This window comes from Apteryx rowi, unplaced genomic scaffold (assembly GCF_003343035.1).
Source record: "Apteryx rowi isolate R43461 unplaced genomic scaffold, aptRow1 scaffold_196, whole genome shotgun sequence".
Taxonomy (NCBI): Eukaryota; Metazoa; Chordata; class Aves; order Apterygiformes; family Apterygidae; genus Apteryx; species Apteryx rowi.
In genome coordinates this window covers 1,090,755-1,111,397 of record NW_020448263.1, presented here as the reverse complement: position 1 = coordinate 1,111,397, position 20,643 = coordinate 1,090,755, and the positions used below count along the sequence as shown (strand labels likewise).

At 38.4% G+C, this 20,643-nt stretch overlaps 1 protein-coding gene and 1 long non-coding RNA gene across 10 annotated transcripts; one reads left to right on the top strand and one right to left on the bottom strand.

Annotated features, from left to right (window-relative positions):
* Positions 1-1,154: 1,154 nt before the first annotated feature.
* Positions 1,155-14,158, bottom strand: TCEANC (transcription elongation factor A N-terminal and central domain containing). Of its 8 annotated transcripts, none has more exons than XM_026062875.1 (4): positions 14,066-14,153; positions 9,982-10,134; positions 7,863-7,967; positions 1,155-3,114 (listed from the first exon to the last, which is right to left on the bottom strand). In XM_026062875.1, exon 4 carries the CDS (start codon positions 3,104-3,106, stop codon positions 2,024-2,026), a length of 1,083 nt encoding a protein of 360 aa, XP_025918660.1. In that variant the 5' UTR covers positions 3,107-3,114; positions 7,863-7,967; positions 9,982-10,134; positions 14,066-14,153; the 3' UTR covers positions 1,155-2,023. The 8 variants fall into 8 exon arrangements, with proteins under 8 accessions (XP_025918660.1, XP_025918662.1, XP_025918661.1 ...); XM_026062877.1 differs by lacking the exon at positions 14,066-14,153 and adding an exon at positions 13,620-14,024; XM_026062876.1 differs by lacking the exon at positions 14,066-14,153 and adding an exon at positions 11,164-11,206.
* LOC112964602 lies at positions 13,610-20,357 on the top strand. 2 transcript variants are annotated; one of them, XR_003253016.1, is made up of 3 exons: positions 13,610-13,699; positions 14,574-14,824; positions 20,181-20,357. It is a non-coding gene; the product is annotated as an uncharacterized LOC112964602 (long non-coding RNA). The 2 variants fall into 2 exon arrangements; XR_003253015.1 differs by lacking the exon at positions 13,610-13,699 and having other exon boundaries at positions 14,234-14,824.
* Positions 20,358-20,643: the final 286 nt, after the last annotated feature.

Below are 20,643 nucleotides of genomic sequence, written 5' to 3'. Positions count from 1 at the left end.
AATGAAAGATTTTTCTTGTTTATACCTATAGAATAATAGTAAGTACCACATATAATCAGGTTACACTATTTTCACCACTTTCAGATAAAAGCCTGTTTTATTTTTAGTCCTAGTTGGCTTTAACTCACCAACAGCTATTTTCTCATCTTATCTCCCTGCTTCTCCTGCTGGCTCACATGGCTGGAAAGCTCCAGGATAGTGTGTTAGCCTAGAGAAGCTGAGAAGCCTCAGCTGTGTTATAGATAGAGGGGTGCAGGAACTGTCCTTAATTCCTCAGGCAGGTACTCGATAGGTTTCTCTGCTCAAGCTAATGAATTTTAGCCTTGAATTGCAAAATACCTGTTGTGTATTTTGAAAAGATATCTATATTAATGCCAAGTATGTAGTTTTATTATGTTTGTAACTTCCTTTGTGCTTAGAGCATAACTTTGTCAACTTATTGACCCATTTCACCAACTAGTAAGTACTCAAACAAAGAAACTTCTATGAAGGTTATGTTTCCTGACAGTGATACTGCTTTGCTGCAAGACTCAAACCTCTCAGGCAGGGTAGGTGTATTTTTCACTCCATTCCTTAGGTCCATGAGTTGACGCATTCACACCCTCAGAAAATTAGAACTCAATGGAAGATCCATTTTCTTTATCATTTAAGAACCTATAGTAAGTAAAAACCAAGGCAGAAAACAAAGTAGGGACACAGAGTATGAACATATTCTTTTACAGACACAGCTGCATACGATGCCCTACCTTTGATGCTTCTAGCAACTGAGAAAGGAAATATCTCTCTGACTTCTGTTACATGCTCCATTCAAAGTATCTGGATGGCTGATTTCTGGATAACTTTAAGCTTCTGAGAAAAAACAGGACTGATACTTGAGTGAGAAGAACATTAAGGTGGTACAATTTTTTCTGATAAATAAATAGTTCCAGTGTATACAGTCACTGTTGACTCTGGAACAAAAGGGATTTATAAAAACTTTAGCTATTAAATCTCTTTCTATTCATTTTTCTGGGTAACCTGCATGACATAAAAACATTAATTTGCTCAGTTCAGAGGATTTTATTTTAAAAGACTGTTTTGTTCTTAAATGAATAAATAGTGTTAGTTAGTGGCTGATGTCCCAGTTCAAGAGAGGATATCCGTTCAAAAAGTGATTAACTTCATACATTTATTTATTGAAGAAAGATAAATTTAATAATGGGTTTACATAATTTCCTGAAATAAACCACTGTCCAATTATGCATGAATTTCTTAACAGGCGCAGTACATAACATCTAACAGTGCAAGTCTGAGCTTCAAACTGATAGACTGTGTCGTAAGTCATATTGATATGATAAGCAATCTTCCCTAATTTTTTCCCAATAGCACAAAAAGCTAAAACAGAAGTGCATTTTTGCTTTCATTTGCTAGCTGCCTTCCCCACTCTTATACACCATTTTTCATTCTTTTGCTTTTAAATAAATTGGTTTGAGAGGTAATAATTATCTTACACTTATGTGCAAAAAGTGATTTAATTAAGGAGTGAATCCACRCTGAACATTTCACAAGGCATGAAAGTATGTGAACAGCAGTTTTGTAAAGAGTTTGTTTACTACAAACTCATGTTCTGCGAAATAACTCCTGCTGAAGATAACTAAAATTCCAAGTAACCAGTACCTCTGTGGAAAAAAAAAAAAAGAAGATGATTTTGCAGTATTTGGAATATTTCTAATGGATTTACTAGTGGATATTCCTCTCTTAGCTATCACATTAACCATTTTTTTTTGTTGTTGTTGTTTTAAACACATTGACAGAGATATTTATAAAAAGAAATCACAGATTTGATCAAATCACCTTCAAAAATAACCTAGCAATTTTTTTTAAACTGACATCTTGCAATTTATTAGTTGCAGCATCTACATAATAATATCAATATAAACTGTAAATTACACAGTTTCAAAAGAGGTGCCTTCTCATATCCATGTATCAGTATTTTAACATTTTGCAATTTTTGTTTCTAAATCACTTAATAAGAGTTACAGTATTACAAACAGACCCATCTGCTATGATACCATTGTTCTCCACATGCATTACAAATAACGTAAGTCATCATTTGGTCATCTGGATTTGTGTTTCGTACCCAGCCTGGAAGAAAGAGAGTTCCTCTGGCAATCACTGTGACACTGCAATCAAAWTTTTCACAGCGCCTACACTTTATTTTGTTTGTCTGTGTGCCATTAATGACTTGTGGAAGCTGATGTTCTTGAACAGAGGATTCTGTGTAGAGAGCCCTGAGCTGTTTCAGTTCATCACTGGCCATTTCCATCGATGTCATCTCAGCAAAGGCCTTTGGACTCAAAGTCCCTGAAGAGAGGTTATGTTTTAAGTGACAACTTTTAGGGTTCTTCAAGTTAGAGATTTTGCTTCTGATGCAATTTTTATACTTCTTGTCATTTTTAGCATGAAGAGCAAATATATGGTCTTCAATTTCTTTTGACATCTCTAGCCATTTATTGGTTTCTTTGTCTTCAGCAGAACCAGTCAAAGCTTTATAAAGAAGATCTGTGCATTTACATCTCAGAGCTTTCATGTGATCCTGCTGCAAGCTTGCTTCATCAACAAGAGGTCTAGAATCTGCATTATTAGTATGCCGTTCTTCCAAAGGAGAAAGCTGATGATCCACATTTTCTGGGTCATTATATACCACACTTTTGGTAACACTTTGTGATGGGACCAAAATTTTAGAACTAGCAGCATCTACTACCTCCTGCTGATGTGCTCCATCCGACAGTGACTGTTCTTTGGGAATCAGACCGAGATGTTCATTGTCTTCTTCCAAATACACAGAATCTGACTTTTTAACCTGCATTGAGTGAACACAGTTATTCTTGTAAAGTGCTTTCCACCTACATAATAAATGCTTTGCTTTCTTTTTCAACACTGCTGAAGGGCAGCTCTTGAGTACTCGGTATACAGCCTTGGCAGCTTCTGTCCCCTGAAGATATTCGATAGTCATATCAATACCTTCAAGCTCTTTAAGATGATTTTCAATATCTTGGAAATTATTCTCAGACAGTAGCTTTTCAATACAATGGGATCTGTGCACAACATTTTTCTGGTCAGACATTTTTAAACCTGAAAGCCAAAAAAAGTTTGATCATATTTACTATAGTTATGTCATCTATTAATTCATTTTTTAATATTTTCACAAGGTTTTCTTTTTGTTGTATGCTATTTACACTATTTTATTTGTATATATCACTGTTTTTGTCAACTTTTTCATGAAACTGTGTATAGTGGGCATGGCAAAAGCAAAATGCGGAGGAGCCTGAATCCTGGGAATGTGCAAGTGGGCAAGCTAGTTTAACTTGTGAAAGGAAAATACTGGCTGGACAGAGAAGAGCTTAGGAACTTCTGCTGGAGTGGGGTTAATTTAAAAAGTAGGGCATGAGACTAGTTTTTAAGGAAAAGCATAGTTTCTTGCCAAAAAAACACAGTAACAAAGACACTGCTTGTCCTACTTTTTTTCTATGCAAGTATGCCAAATTAGAAGTACACAAGCAGATTCTCAACTATTGCAAGAACACAGGTAACTACACAACCACTCTGCCAAACTTCTGAGACTAGAGAKAGATTTTACACAATGCTTTGTACATTAGTAGACTCCAGATCCATTGGACTACTGAGGAGCAACTGAGTTCTGAAATTGAGCATTTTTCACCAGAAGAGCCAGATGAACACTTGTTGATGTTTAAAATCTAGATACTGTTAGCAAATGACACCCCTTGGAGGAAAAAAAAAAAAAAAAAAAAGCAACATAATTCCCCCTCCTCGCACATACCTATGAGCCAGAAAAACATAATTTAGGGTTTTTACAGTATTGGTGTCAACAAACTGAGTTGAATTATAAATGCTGTTTTCAGAGAATCAGTGCATTTGTCTATCACACAAATTTATATAGTCTGTTAGAAAATGTCTGGGATCTACTGCTGTAACAGTTTTTCGAATAACAAAACAATGTCCTCAGGCTGTCGAATACACACTGTACTAGCTTCCTGAAAATCTTCAAGGGCAGATTTGTAAGTACATACTACACTAATTTAATCTGAAAGTTGCAGTGACATGGAAGTTTACTGCAAGACCCAAATCCAATTGCTGCCCTCTTTCTAGAATACATATGTAAAGTAATCCTTCTCAGAAAAACTGACTTATGTCTCAACTTTTGGGAACTCTTATTTAAATATCTTTTTTCCATTCTTCACAGTTTTCAAGCATCTGATTAAAAATTAACTTCGTTAAAGTTGCAATGATATAGAATATTAGAAAAAGAAAGAAAGGTGGGTCCAGAAAATCCATATTATAAGGTGATGTGTTTTTTCTTTTTTTTTTCCCCCCAACTCAGTCTGTCCCTGTAGTCATACCCTAACTTAGCAAGATTTCTTCACAAATCCTATAAATGCTGAGATGTTTGGCTATCTGTGCTCTGTGTGTGTGCAGTTTTTTTTTTATTTAATAAACACAAGTTTCCATTTGATTTCTCATAACTAACCCCTTAGTTAAAATCAAAGGTATAGGTTTTACAAGCCTAATCTGGAGTAGGGAGTAACATGTAGCAAAGCTATGTTTTTTACAAATTTGTTTGTTGTTGCCACTCTTCTGTATGACACAGAATCACATTCTTTGCCTTGACCAATAAACCAGAGGTCCATTTTTTTGTCAGGAAGCATTAAACAACTATTGATATATGCAGAAGTTATATATGTACATCAAGAACTACTCATAAAATATACGACATTTCAAAGTTTTAGAAAACTTGAACACTCACATTATATTAGTTTATATTAACATTTACAGCAGATAGATGAAATTATGTGGATTGGTTCTTCGTTTCAGACTTTTTCTCAAGCCTTTGTTATTTCAAAAGAATAAAAATTAAACAGCTAATGTGGGAATGGTATCTGATCAGAAAATATTGACCTATTTTAGGTGAATTTTTCAGGCATCTCTTGAAGATGCCAGAGTCTTCAGGCCTTTAAAACAATTTCTATATATCACCATGACTTGATAGAAAGGATTTCTTTAGTTAATAAACAACAAGTAGCTGAATATATTTTATTGGAAACTGCAGTGCTAAGGTTGGGGGCTACTCTGCAGCAGGTTTAAGCAAGCAAGACTGACATAATCCACTGATCTTGAGCCAAAAAACACATTTTGGTCCTTACACCAGCTGTGACCCTCAAAAATACCTCAACCTTTCACTTGCTATGCAAGAGATCATGTGTTATTCCTCTTCCAACAGTTTCTCTTTACAGCTGCTAACTGAGAGGTTAATCAGACTAGTAAACTTTTAACCAAGGTCTCTGACGCCGCCCTTTCCCTTGGTGGCTCTGTCATCATATTACAGTTTGCTTATCAGGGCATGGTGGTTCCAAAACAGTGACACCTACAAACTGCTATTTGCTATTTCTGTAAATTCTTAAAGGCTAAAGACACTTCCTTGTATACTTATGAAGTACCTCATATACCTATTGTCTTACAGTAATAACATTCTTAAGGCATCCCCCTATGTATTCTGACTAGCATTAAATGAAAAGAAAAAGGAATTTTAGAATGCAGATTCTCATGGCTTTAATAACATTTCTTTTGTTTCCTTTTTTTAAAGCCTTCTGAGATTAAAAAAAAAATCTTCTGCTTAGGACAATGCGCAAATTTACACACAAAAAAATTAATAATAAGAATTATTCTCCTGTTTGCCAAGTAGAATTGAATACAGAATTGAGTGGTGTGTTGTGAGCATAAGCATGTTCCTCTTCTCATAGGATTTAATCTTCTCAATTCATACAAAAAATAGTGTTTTGTCTGAAGTTCCATAAATCCTGATTCTACTCCAGAAACAATCAGCCAGCTAGAGACTGATACAAGGCCAGCTACACATTTGTACATTTAAATGAACTTATAAGCACGTCTTACACCATCACTGTTTCCATGATGAAATCTCCTGAAAACAGGTGGGAACAGGGAGAAGAGATATGACTGGATAACTTGTACACTCTGCTGCCTTCAGTGACTACCAGCCCTAATTGTTTTCTCTGTTCCAGAAATAAGTTCAAACTTTAGGTAGAGCCTCAGAGGTCTGAAGAAGAAAGAAGACAGAGAGGGAGAGGAGACACACACACAGAGGGAGGATAAACCTACATACTGTTTCTACAATCAGGAATGACAGACCAGCCTAACCTCAACAGTGAATGCTGTCTGCATTCACTTAAAGTCTTCAAACAGCTCATTCTTGTCTGACATTCTTGAAATCTTGTGAGACCTCACTAATGGATATTACAGAAACAGATCTACTACTCAGATACAGTTCCAGAAACAAAGAAAGAACAGGATGCATTTTTCAAACATGTTAGTTGAACCCTATGCATCGTCATACCAAAATATATGTATAATTGCATCCTCGCTCATCTGTTCTGCTGTAGGAACACAGAGAGCCTATGAGAGTGGAAAGAGGTGTTTCCTTATGTAGGGCGGCCATCATTAACAGTAGATAGGTTCCCTGTCTCCCAAACACTGAGCAGCTTATGTTAGAAGATTATGATCTGCTGGCATTTACTGTTTTTCATGCAATTTAGGGCAGAGGTAGTGCCACTGTCATATGCTCAACCAAAATATTTTGCCTTGTGCCTTAGAATCAGCTCTGCTCCTTCTAACACAGTCCACTTTAAACATTTTTTTTCAGTTCTTGTACATATATATATGTATTGTTATGCTAAACATACTAGAAAATAGTTTACTTATCCAAATGCAAGATGAACCCATGAATTCTCAGGATTTATTATACAGTATGTAGGTTTATAAAGAATATAGGTTTTATATATATACACATTTAGTCTTACTGTACTGATGTAGATTCATAGTGAGGAAGAGCTAGAGATGGGAGCCACAGCTTAGCACAGCCTGTCATGTATAGCTGTGGTGCTGCACAACTTCCCTCCCTCCCACTTACTGCATTGAGGGCTATGGACATGCAAAGAAATTACTACTCACAAAGTGCTCGGGTGGTAATTTTTCCATGCATACCCTTTTACTCTGTGGCAAAGGTGAGGTGTTTTGATCCTCTTTCATTGAGGGCTATGCTACACAAAGTTTCCTCTTTGATACTGCAGAGTGAAGACCGGTACGTAGGAAATGGAGCATCAAGTTAGTGCATGTCATCTGCTTTACAGTAATGGCTGTTGCTCCTGGTTATCCCCCTGACCCTAGGCAGCCCACCAGGGCCGCAGGGTTAAGACATGCCAGTTTTGGTGGCCAGTCTCACATAAGAAAATCCTGTGGCTGAAAAGATTCCTTCAGCTCTGCAGACATGAGCACCATTTACAGCTGGGCTGACTAAGACAGCCTCTAAGGGGTGCTGGAGCCCATGCGTTGGCATCYGCAGGGACAGCTCTCAGCTATTCTGCCACACATTCAGAGTGAACTGCTTTACACTTACTGGACACACAGTTACTGAAAAGGAGCTGACATATGCCAGTTCACTACCCCACAATAAGATGCATTTTTTTTTCTAATAGGCAAGTCTAAGACAACCTGTTTTTTTAACCCTCTAGCAAATATATTATAGGTTGTTTCAGATTGGATTACATGTAGTATATACATTCTCCCTTAGTATCTTTTCTCACTTATACACTAATGTAATAATTAAATTCTTGAAAATTTTAATATCTTTGTAGCTTATGCAACATTTAAGTTTATGCAACATTAAATTCAAGTACGTAAAGATTATGGAGCAGTTAAACAAACAAACCCAAAACAGAATATGGACACTGATTTAGGAACAATGGTTTAAAAATAATTTTAGTAATTCAATCACTCAATAGGCAACTCACATTTAAGGCAAAACAATCACTTCTTAGGAAAGGCTTTCCTCAATATGTATGATGAATAGTAAAGAGGCAGAACTGAGTGTCTCCCTTCAAACTTATTCAGCAAAGCTAAAAAGAAGAATCAGAACAGATAAGTCATTGAAATATACGATAAGAGCCGAATTGAATCCCATAATTAATGACTTTGTTGGAATGGGATATTCACTGGTAATTGGCTGAAGCACAAGAAACAGCCAGCAAAGAAATCACTGAATAAAGGTAATGCACATCTTTATCAATGACAATAAAGAAGTTCCTGTGGGGAAAGCATTCTTGGAATGGCRCTGGCTTTGTTGTGTGTACTTAGTTTGCAAGGAATTTTAATATCTTCCAATATGAAATGTAATACATGCATATAAAATATTGCGCTAACTACTCAATCATAAATTTCATCTCAGCTTCCAAATTAAAAGGCAGCATGGTGAGAAAAAAAATATTGTTTGTGCACTTCTTGCTCTGTGAATAAAGCAAAGACTGGATTTTAATCACCGTGGTTGATGGAGAGTATTATTATACAGAACTAGAAATTAAACAGAGATTCCTGTACTCACAAAGCACATACAAGATTATGAAACAGTTTGTTTTACTACTGCAGGCTTTTTTCAGAGAATGAGGTAGAGCTGTTCCCTAACACTAGGAAACCTGCAAAGCATACCAACTTAAGTCTGGATGTCAAGACCTCTTTTGCTTCTAGAATCATGGCACAACATGATTTCCCCCAAACAACTGCAGAAAACATGTTTTTCACATATTTGTAGGGAAGAACAAAGAATTACTGATGTGTGAAGCCAGTGGTAATACTGGAGTATATTTTCTAGCAGTAGTTCACTTGGAACCAAAGGAAAGCACGCCTGAGTTCTTTTCTGCTCAGACTCCCATTCCTTGAATGACGGTGTTTCTGCTGTAAAACAGGTTTTCTGTGTTTTGTGGAATGATGGCAAAATTGAAAACATACAGTCTAGGTTCTTCTCCCTTGCTTTATTTTGTTACTGTGCAAAAAGAACAGTGGAAGTCCATGGTGTGCAAGGCAGTAGCCAGCTCTCCCACTGTTCCACGATTTTTAAGTAATCTTCTCTTATGTTAGATAAGCAAAATCCTTGTTTGAAATAACAATTTACAAGTAGAGAAATTGAAGTCTAAAACAACCGTAGATATTCTACAATTATCTATCATTCTCTCCATTTCTCAGATGACAAAAGTGAGGCTTATAGGTGAAATGACCTTCCTAACCTGGTTCGGTAAGTCAGCTGCAGAATGAAAAATACAAGCACGACATCTCAACCCACAGCTCTACCTCTCTGATAACCTCACACTCCTAAGCAGCTGTTCACAATGTTGAACATTTGAGAACTAGGGTGGAATGAAGAAAAAGCAGGGAAAAGCCTCAAAGCTTTCTGAAGAGAAAGCAAGAGTTTCACAGAAAGCTAGCTGAAGTTTTAAAGGTAAAACGTTACCACTTGAGGGAGCTGCAATATAGCAAACCCATGGAATCTTGTATAAAAGTGCATAATAAAGAACTCCAGGCTGTTAAGAAAAAGAGAAAACTATTTCCCTCTCTAGGACCTTTAAGATTGGCTATGGAGACTTCATACTTTCAAGGCACCTGTTTGCCTAAAGTTGGCCAAAGCCCCTGTATGTCCAAAGGTGCTGGTATACAGACAGGAGGGAAGGTGTGCATCCCTTATCTAGTCACTGTCCTGCACATTGCTCTTTCATTCATAAATCACTACCTGATTTAGTACAATTTGGCAAATGCTGAACAAACATTGGTAAAACTAACTGAATCACGTACTCATACCCCTTTGGTATTCTGCTGTCTTGCTAGTTGAATAGGTAAGAAATGTAAGAAAAAGGTGACTATATATGTTCTCTGAGGTTATGAAATGCATCATACATTTTTTGTTATTGCTTATCTACAGTAACAAGTACAAACGACAGTTTTGTGCAGTACAAAATAAACAGTCCCTACCTCTCCTGCAACTACACATGGCATTTCCATCCTGCTTAACTTTATCAATGCATGACAACATTCACTTCAATTGAAAGTGTCTACTTGAAGGTTACAAGGTAAAGATTGACTCACCTTTACAATTAGGTCCTTTAACACTGTGCTGATGAGGTACTTCCTTGCCAAATCTTAACGACCTCTCACACTGTCTGCATGGTATAATGAGTTGCTTGTGTATACAAGAATAAACAATGGTGAACAATCAAAAATTTGTAAGTCAGTTTGATCCTAAGGAAAAAAAGAAGATCAGGTTGCCTCAGATTTTAAATGACTCTCATACTGTAACAATACTAAATTAAAAAATTTAAAATCAATAAAATGACTAAAAAAAACCAAACAATAAAGCAGCCCAAGACATTTGTTGCTAACTGCAAAGACAACCCTTGGAAAAAACAGTGCCTTCTGCAAACTCATTTGGGGTAAATGCCTTGTCTCAGCTATATGCCTGAAACAATTCAAAGCCATAGCCTACTCTGCCTTAGCACAGCTAACTCCCAGATGTTCCAAGACAAACTCAATGCATCCAAGTAAGTGTGTATGAATGTCCTGAAAGTGCAGAGAAGACCGAGCACCAATCCTCTTCTCCCTCACCCTAACCTGAGATGTAGGTGATTTTTCCCCCAAGGAATTCTATGTAATCAGAAGAAACCCAGATCATAGGCAAGAAAAAGATCAGAAGAGGCTGAGTTCTCCTAAAGGTGTAACAAATCTACTAAAAATGTGGTCAATGCTATAGTTGAGATGCTGTGTAGCACAGCCCTGGAAACACCCATATTTCTTGCCTTGGGCAACCTAAATTCCATATAAACAATGAAAATGATCAAACGTTATTTCAAACTCGCAGACTAAAAGGAAATCAGAGAATTCTCACAGCCAGTCTCCAGACCTAAAAAACATTCCTTCATCCCATCTACAGTGGGAGAGTGGATATTAAAGATGTCACCAACAAATCATTTTCCTGGGCTTTTATTTAATCTTGGCTAAAAACAGAGCTCTTCCTGTTTCTCAGCAGGACTGCTCCCACCACAAAGACTTCTGAACTTTACAGAGTTTCAACTTTGAAGAAAGCCACATGAATAAAACTGAGTTAATATAATAAGAGCTGAGATAATACAATAGTACTGTTGCCAGATGTCCATGACCACTGGACACCTTATTGACCAGAAGAGTCACCTCTTAGTCACAGATCTGGAAGAAGCAGAGTACATGATCTCAGAATTAGTGCAAAGCCATTCCAGAAATCTCTCCTTCACTTACAGAACTCTGAAACTGTAGCGCAAGAGGCAAAATGAATCTTCTGTTTCTCTGCACACAACGGAGTAGAATCGCAGTGAACAAGCCAATTATGTTAAAATACCATGTAAAAAACATTTTAAAAACAAAAGGAAAAGAGTATGTGAATAATAAGAAACAGTCTGATAGAGCAATAGTTTCATGCTGCATCACCTACACTAAAGAGATTGCTTTAATTACAGTGGTCTTAGCTGGCCTGGATTTATACTGTCCCTATCCCTACCCTGGATTTCTCTCACTGGATCCATTCTCTCATGGCTTTATTTGCCAGAGAGGGAGTTTGCAGGGGAGAGACTGGAGGCAATAGATTGCATTTATGGGAGGATGTACACAAAAAGCTAATTTTTATCCTGATTTGGAACTGCTTCCCTTAGAATCTGCATTTTTAATTAGAATAGAATTTCTATTTCCTAAAAAAAAAAAAAAAAAAAAAAAAAATCAATAGACTGCACATAACGAAGTTATCAGGCCTCAGGGATCAAGACCAATGTAGAGTTGTCAGCACATTTTTCTGATAAGATCAAACAAACATATATGAACTTAATGAGGAAGGAAAATCTGCTGCCCTTACCACTGCTTAGCCACTGTCTTCATTTGGAATCAGCACATACGCTGGACCTCAAATAAAAGACTAAAAATGTTACAGCTACATTTTGCAAATAACATCTCTGACTTTCCTCACTGGTAAAAACTAGCTGAGAAAATTATTTATGAATTAAACCACTTATGCTACAGCTGTTGCGTTCTAAGAGTTCTAGTTGATGTTACAATGAAAGCACATATCCCAACAGAGGTTTTACCTTGCTGAAGGTTTCTTTTAATAATTAGTTTAAAATTAAACTGATTCTCATTAGATGGTATTTTATCTTTTCCTGAATCTTACCCATGTGAATTTTTCTACTGAACGGACCTGAATTAGGCAAACAGGATGCAGATTTTTACCTCAAAGCCTGAAAATGTTACAGGTAATTGATTATTCCACAGATTCTAAATCTTTTAATTTCCACTGATATGCTTGTCTTTCTTAATATAATATTTTTAAGGAGTTAAAAAATGACAAAGTTTAGCTTTAGGAAGTTACAGACTGCAAGGATCAAGTAGAACTATTAGCTAATCTCTTTCACAACAAGATAGCTATACAGATTTGCAATCTGTTCTAATACACTATGATTCCATACAGCAATAATAAAATGAATACATAGTTCAGATAGACTTGTCATTAATTGTGTTTTTATATGCTTTAAGATTTTCACCATTTCACATACAGAAACGTTTACATTAACTGATTTTATTCAAAATTCTGTTTTTAAGTTTGGATGCAAGGTCAAACAAATTTTCTATAGGGGTCTCCATTTTTCCAAATCTTTGTGACAAAGCTGTAGCAAAACTGGCAGAGAAATATCTTCTCTCTCAGTCACTTTTCAGTACTTGCCAGTAAGGCAATAGCTGTGTCCAGTGGATAGGGATGTTGATTCTTTTCTCTGCTGGAGYTCCCAGCAAGTCAGAAGTCAAGCTTTTAACACAAGGGGCACATGTTCAAAACATGAACTATTATTTGGCCATAGATGACAAATATACATAGGAAAAGAAAAGTGATTAATAAAGTTTAAACAGAAAACTCAAACATGAATTAATGCTCACTAGCTATAGTAGGAACTGGGACTGTGACACATGTAATTTGCAAGAATTAACCTGACCTACTAGGGCAGACTTATTTCAAGGGTTTATGTTTTTTGGGTGCTGTGTATGATTTTTCACAAATCATAAAATAATTATTGTGGTTATAAATTAACAGGATCTCTTGCAAACTACACAATATACCTTACCATCTGCACAAAGTCTAAACATTTGAGAGTCTTCAATGACAACTGACACATACTGATTGAAAGTAAGAAAGATCTGACATACTTGAAATGGATTTTTAAGTCCTTAGTTATTAGAAATAATGCTACATTGCAGAATTAAAGTGTGAACTCTTTAATTCCATTCTAAATTGATGCCAGCAGTTGACTTATCTGAAGACATCAACAATGCATGGAGACTAACAGAATAAATCTCAAAAAAAATTCCCACAGTACCACCATCACAGATATTCACCCTGCAGTTTTCAAGTTCAGCCTCCTCCGCAGTGAGGATTGCAGCCACTCATGATAAATCAGTAGGGTAATTACAACAGCACAGAGAAGCAGCCCTACCATATTTATTTGTACAAAACCTGCTGGTGTCGCCATTTAGTTGTTGGGGATATAGTTACATGCTCGATATGAAAATCAGCCGGAGACGGCAGCTTGAGTGGAAGACCTTGGGAGCTGGTCTGACTACCCCAGTGGCGCCGAGGACAGAAAGAGGAGACTGACCCACCCACCCACTACCACCACTAACTCCTCGGGAAACCGTTACCGCGCCACGCCGTCCCTCACCGTTTCTCCTTCGGCCTGCTCACGCTCTAAGCCCCCCCGGGCCACAGCCCGGCCTTGCCGCGCGTGTCGCCCCACGGGAGGTACGGAACCAGCCTCGCGCCCGCGTCACCGCGCCACGGGGGGGAGGCGGCGGGGATGGCTCCTCTCCGCAGGGGTGGGGGGCCGCAGGCAGCCACTTCGGGGCGCCGACACCCCGCCACGGGGGGCCGCGAGGCGCCATTTTGGGGCGCTCCGGGGGCCTGGCGCCCCCGCGTCGCTCGCTCCCGCCGGTTCCGCCGACCCTCCCCGCAGGCCGCGCTCCCAACGCCCGCAGACAGGAGGAATGCCTCCCCGGCATCGCCTTACAGGCAGCACGGGGGGAACCCATACACCTCACTCCTGCTGCCCTGGGGAAACACACAGCTTTACAACATCCCCCTCCCCCCTACCAAGACGGGCGCCCTTACCTCCGCGCCAGGCCTCAACATGGTGCCTCTCCCCGACTTCCTGCCTCTCTGCGCGCCGCGCCGCGGGCGCCATCTTGGCGGCGGGGAGGGCCGGGCTGCGCGGAGTCAGCGCCAGCCCTCACCGCCCGGGCCGCCGGCCGAGCCCCAGCGGGGCGCCCTGGTGCCGGCGCTGGGCCCGAGGTCGGCGCTTGCAGCAGCGTGCGGACACGCCGCTGTTTGCTCGCCGGGTGCGCGGGAGGAGCTCGGGCCGGGCATGGAGCTGTCCCTGGGTAGCGGTGCTTCAGTGCTGCTGTCAGACGTGGTGGGCATAGCCCAAAAGGGGCCCCTGTGTTGACCCCCAGGGTCACTGCAGAGCTGAACGTGCCCTTTAGAAAGCAACAGGAATAGGGAGAGAAAAAAAAAAAAAAAGCTTTTCCTTCATAAATTGCCTCAGCCATGAAAATATACAGCTTCTACTGAGGTTCCCACTTCACAGCCTATCCAAGATTTTGGCTTCACTCTGTTCCAGTTTCTGAAATTGCTGTGTGGTGAATGGGGCACCGGGCACCTCCTGCTGGGGTTGGCTGCGAAGGGGCGCTCCTCAGCGCCTCGGCCCTGCCACCCGCTGGGGCACCCAGCGCAGCGGCTGCGGAGGGCCCCACTGTGCTGCGCTACAGTGCCGGAAGCAGGCCTTGCACGTGAGCTTGGGAGCTGTGAGTTTTCCAGAAAGCGGGAAAAGCGCTTTGGCCCTGCTCTATCCTGAGCCTTATGGAAAAATAGGTAATGCAGAATTTTAAAATTTAACCTCAGTGTTGGTATGTTCCCTCTCAGGCAAACGCAGCTAGAGAAAGAAGGTATGACAYGTAAAGTAGGGTAACGTAAATGAGCATCATATCTGAAGCTAACAGAGAAGGGCAAAGCCACTGTAAACCTCCCATTGTCAACATGCTGCAGCATTACTTTTAGTATAACCAAGTAGTCTGTTGGATGACAAATTGAACTATCCGTATACACAGGGTTAAAGATAAGTATTATAAAACATACTTCAGAGGATAACAGCTTTTGGATATAATGACATGTGCTGAATATATCTGATTCAGCAGTAATCATCTAATGTATTTTAGTTAAAGCTAATATGTTTGTTATCGATGTTTTATTGCTGTGCTTTCCTCTTTCATATATATTTCACATAGGACATTCAAAATGCTGGCGTAAAAGATTAATACATCTAGTCGGTTCTACTGCAAATGCAGAGGTGTATGGAGGGTTTTTTTYCTCAATCACAGTGGAAAATCTGGGTCATTTTTTAAGACAAGTTTTCAGTTTTATTTACTAATGAGGCCTGTGGTGCCCTCTGCTGACAATGAAGGCTCCTACCTGAACTTAACTTTTCAAATGCGTTTTTCAGCATGAATACCACATAAGTCAGACACACCTCTTTTTCCCCCTTTTTTTACTTAATAAACATCCCTAGTACTAATCACAAAGGAAAAACCAAAAAACTAGCGTTGTTGTATATGCTGTAAAAATGGTATAAGAATAAGCAATTTATTAAATCATTGTAACGAACCAGTGTTCTTTATTGCATACTATTAAAATGTCTTGAGCTATCAGGGTCTGTAGAGTTTGAAGATGTAGACTTTTTATTAGTGCTGCAGTGGTTGAGTTATACACTGATAACTGAGGAATCTTAAATGATTGCTAATTTCAAGTAAGAATTAACTCTTCGCACAATTTATGTGTGTCAAGCTAACAAATTGATTAGTGATTGAACACACGGCACGGTGGTTAGCATTGTTCCACACTGCTACATATTACAGGCAAATGGAGACCGCAGCTGAGATCTGGCCTCCTCTGTGCCTCACCTCTGTGGCCCATACAGCAAAAAAGTGTGGGACAAGACCTATCCCGAAGGGTCTGTAGTTTTACAAGACAGGAGATAAAGAATTTGGAACAGAAGAGGTGACTTTCCAGCTCCGTCTCAACAAACTGCTAGCAGAACAGGAACACAGTCCAAACCTTCCAAGTCCAAATGCAGCATATCATCCAATGGACTATCTTGCATGTATTTATGTTTTTCTGCAGCATGCATATATCATGAACTTAGCAGCCACTATCATTGCAGTATCTGCTAGGATTGTGAATATGGTTTGTAGAGGATTCTTTACACCCTCTGCTGAAAGTGCGTTGGCGACCACAAAGACACAGAGCTCCCTTGGCAGAGAGAAGCACAAGAAGGAGCACGACTCACTGCCCCTCGCCATTAGCCCCCTTTGGGCCAGGCTCAGAACCCAGGATGTCCCTCTCGGATCGGGTGTGGAGATCTGATTCCCGCTCAAAGGACTGTGTCAGCTTCTCCATTAAATCGTCTTTGAGTTAAAAACGAGTCATTGTCCCAGGTTCCCATTTATAAAACAGGGACAGTAATGCTTTCTCAATTACTCCTGAAGTAAAACAAAATAAAAATCTGATAAACATGATATACATGCTATATTCATATATATATACATATGTGTGTAATGATATATAGGGACATCTTTGTACATTTTTTCAGGATCAAATCAGTGCTACTGTACCACCTACAAGTTCCAAGTTCATGAGACTTTACTGTTGGCAGTGATATGTATCTACTACTCTAAAAACATAGACTGTTATTCAACAAAATGAGATATTCTGCCAGCTGCTAAAGATATTTACAGAACTAGTTGGGAAAAAATTGATCAAACAGTATCCATCATAAGGTTCATGTACAGAATTGTATCAGTTTCAAATAAGCTTCCCTAAAAAAGATTTCTTCCAAAGCAACAGTTCTAGTTAAAGAAAAAAAAGATCAAAACAAAATGATGGGAGATGTTTATTCTATAAAATTAATTTTTATATTTATATTTTTTTTAATTATGTCTTATCAGGACTAACAATGCTTGCTGTTTTATCATGTAATGTTAATGCTTTATCATGTAATCSCACAGTGATATGACACATCATTTTTTGGCATACTATAATAATTTAACATTTCTGAATTAAATCAGCTATGGTTTAGCATTGTCTGCCTGCTGTCTACAGAAAGACTACATTAGCATAAAAACATATGTGAACGGTTGTGGCATGCCATCAAGCAGAAAACATCCTGCAAAATTGCCACAATTATTGCTTTGTTTATTTATTAATTTATACATATATCTGTGAAAGAGATCACAGTCACTGAAAGCAGAACAGTGATAATGCAGTTTGTTCTAATAAAATGAAGTTTCCTTTTATCAGTTTTGAAAATATTGTGTATTGATGATACATTAGCAATAAAATATTGCAGAAATGTACTCCCATTTACAAAATATTTGTAATGTAGTTATTTAAAACAAAATATGTGCRAGTTCCCTTAAAGTTCCCTTAGCATTGTTCCACACTGCTACATATTACTGGCTTCTTTCTTTAATTTGCTTTCTGAAGGATATAGTTTTAGTGTCTCCTTTTTATCGTCCATTCTTGGAATTGTAAACATTGCCTCTTCAGAATAGCTCYGGCAAAATGTGTTCTGGTGGGAAGGACTGACTAACAGGTGCTTCCTGTATAATCTCTGGATACAAGCACTGGATCTGGGATCTGAACTTTCTAAAACCCTGTGCACAGATCATGGTAGCAGCTGTTTCTTATGGAATGGAATCAGGGAAACTTCCTTGAAAACCTAAAAAGGAACTGTTTGGTCACTTGCTAGAAATACTCCTAAATAGGGAGGGAAAGTCAATTTCTGCTCTCAGTAAYATTGGTATAAAATCAAAATGTCAGTAGTGAAATCATAAGAGTAACATATTTACACAAACATGGCTGAGAACAGAATTTGTCTCTGTATCTTCAACAGAAAGTTTGAATGCTGAAGTTGTGATGAATGAATAAAAAATACCCTTGCTTTCTAACTTTGGAAAATCAAAGACAGGCAAAATTACAAATACCATTATTAAAGATACTATTAAACCTACAAAGAACCATAATCTTGTTTGATTTATATTTTATGCAGCCTTTTTTAATATATTTGCATAGCACTGAATTGGCCATGGGATAGTTTCATACTAAATCACCTTGATAATATGAATGTTTGCAAAGATAAAATAAGAGAGAGGTTCAGAATTATGGATGTTTTCTGGCACAGGCTCTGAAACATAACTTTTAATACTGTGTTTCCTGCCCAGGAAGAATTATATCATATATCATATATCATCCCTGAAAAATCTAGAAAGCCAAGAATGATTAAGAACAGTCCTGACTGATTAAGGAGAAGGGCCCCCAAACTTCTTCGTGTTATGGAAAAGATGTTGCTGGAATAGCAAAGCAAAAAGTGACAAGCAGAGACAGGTACTGCAAAAAGCAGACTTTGGAGAAGTTGAAAGTGTGGGAGGCTAATAAGAAAATATTTTCCAGTGATTTTAAAGACTTCTTTCCAACTGAATTCCTCTGGGAGATGTAGCCCTGATTGGCCAATAAGTTCATGCCTCAATCTGTCACGGGCAGACTTCATTTCTTTGCAATTTTTTCTGACTCCCAAATCCAACAGACATTAGCCAGATGAGGCATCTGTCTTCTGACAGAGGAATGTAAATCAAAAAGACTTTTAACTTCACATGCAATTTGAGTGGAAGTTTGCAATTATATATGTCCTAGCATAAGGCCCTCAAATCATTTCCATCTTGTGTAGGAAGGCAGCTGGGATAGCAGGAAAAGCAGAAATACGCATTTTCAAAATGGTTTGTTTATTTAATAATTTAATAGATTGATTGACTTACCAAATCTTGTAGTAAGAGGATACATTAATACGATTAGGGAGTAGTAAGACCAGGCACAAGAAAATATCCCTCATCATATACCTGATTAGGTAGGCTTTCCTATTTCTCCTATGTTCCAATTAATGATCATTATCCTGGGTTACCTTTCCTGTTCTAAGATTGCCTAATGTCAAATTTCTCCAGTGTTTTGTTATGTAGTGACCAGTTTGTTTCAGTGGGAGGATATCATAACAAAATTTGTGCCTTGGGCTATTATAAGTACTTGATAGATTGTATTGCCTTGTCTTAGTTCAGGGTAAGCCTTCACTATTCACCAGCCATTATGACAATCCTGGTTGTAGTATTAGTGGTTGAAAATGGTGTCTAAACAATGATGAAAAATTTCACCTGAGGAGAAGTAAACGTGACTGACATTTTGCAGATGATGTTACTGTAGATTAGAGCGTGAGGATTGTTTTATCATTCTCATTGTGACTGCATGAAGATAGCAAAAAGGTTGCAAAGCAAAGTTGTGGATCCTTGTTCCTGAGACATCCTAACTGTACAAAAACAGAATAGCTGAGGACAGCTGTGGAAGATACGTTGTGTAGTATGTCTTACCTCTACTCAGTTTTTGAACTTCAACACTTTGGCATGCGAGCACTTCAGTCAAAGTCTTAATTAGTCCTTGAAACTGGTATATAGCATATGGGCTGTGAAGTTTCAGTGGACCTACACAACAGGTCCCCTATTTATAAAAGATTCCTCAGCTGTTTGAAGATGAAGGTTGGCTGGTTATGTGTGTGTCCTTTTAAACAGTTACATGAAAATTATTAATATTATTATAAGGAATACTGTATGGTTTAACAAAAGACATATGGACTTCCTGCATTACTAACATCAATAAGGATTTCACCAAGCAAACTCTAGGAATTTGTTACCATAATCATAATCTTTTTGTCCTAGTGAAAGCAAACAAAGTAAATAACAGGTATTAGGGATATTTTCAGTGGAAAAGGGCTCCTTCTTTCCGATATGCAAAGCCCTCTAACATGTTCTTTTACCTGTGAACAGCATCCTAAGCAATATGTTAGTTACATGCTTTATGTCATGCCTAGTATAACTTCTAGTGGTTAACATTACATGAACAGTATTGTGATTTTGTAATATCACTTAAGTCATAGCTCTATTAAAGATTAACTGTGCAAGCATCCTGAAGAACACAATTTAAGTTCAGTAATGGCTAAGAGTAAAGCTCCACTGTATTTTCTCTCCAGCGGGGAAGTCGACTTATGAACCTTTTGTCCTCATGCTTCTACCCCACCTCCTATTCTTTGCAATGCAGTAGTTTGCCAACCCTTTTCATTTTGTTTTGTTTCCAGATTGTATCATTTCAGCAATGCAGATTTTCAGTATGGCCTGGCAAGCAGTTGTGTAGGTACAATAGTGAGGGCATGGATGCGGAAGGCTGGGAAGGAAATGAACAGCCAGGGCATGAAGAGGTGGAGAGGAAGAGAACTCAAACTGTCTTACTGCCAAAAATAAAATTTGTTTATTTACATCTTTGTAAAGACTCTCAGTGCTTTAAACAACTTATTATCTTATTTATAAATATTTCATACCTAACAACATTTATGTACTACAAAATTAAGTGTGTTCATTACCTGTTAACACGAACCATATGCTCTTTCTCCTATTATACAAACCTTCATATGCTTCTTTCACTCATATATCCAACATCCTAGCATGTTTGTATCTCCATAGGCTGTGTCTAGTTTAGCAAGTAGCGTGGTGCAGCAGGGCTGGATCTGCAGTGTTTTGTATTTCAGGCAAGCTCTAGTTTGG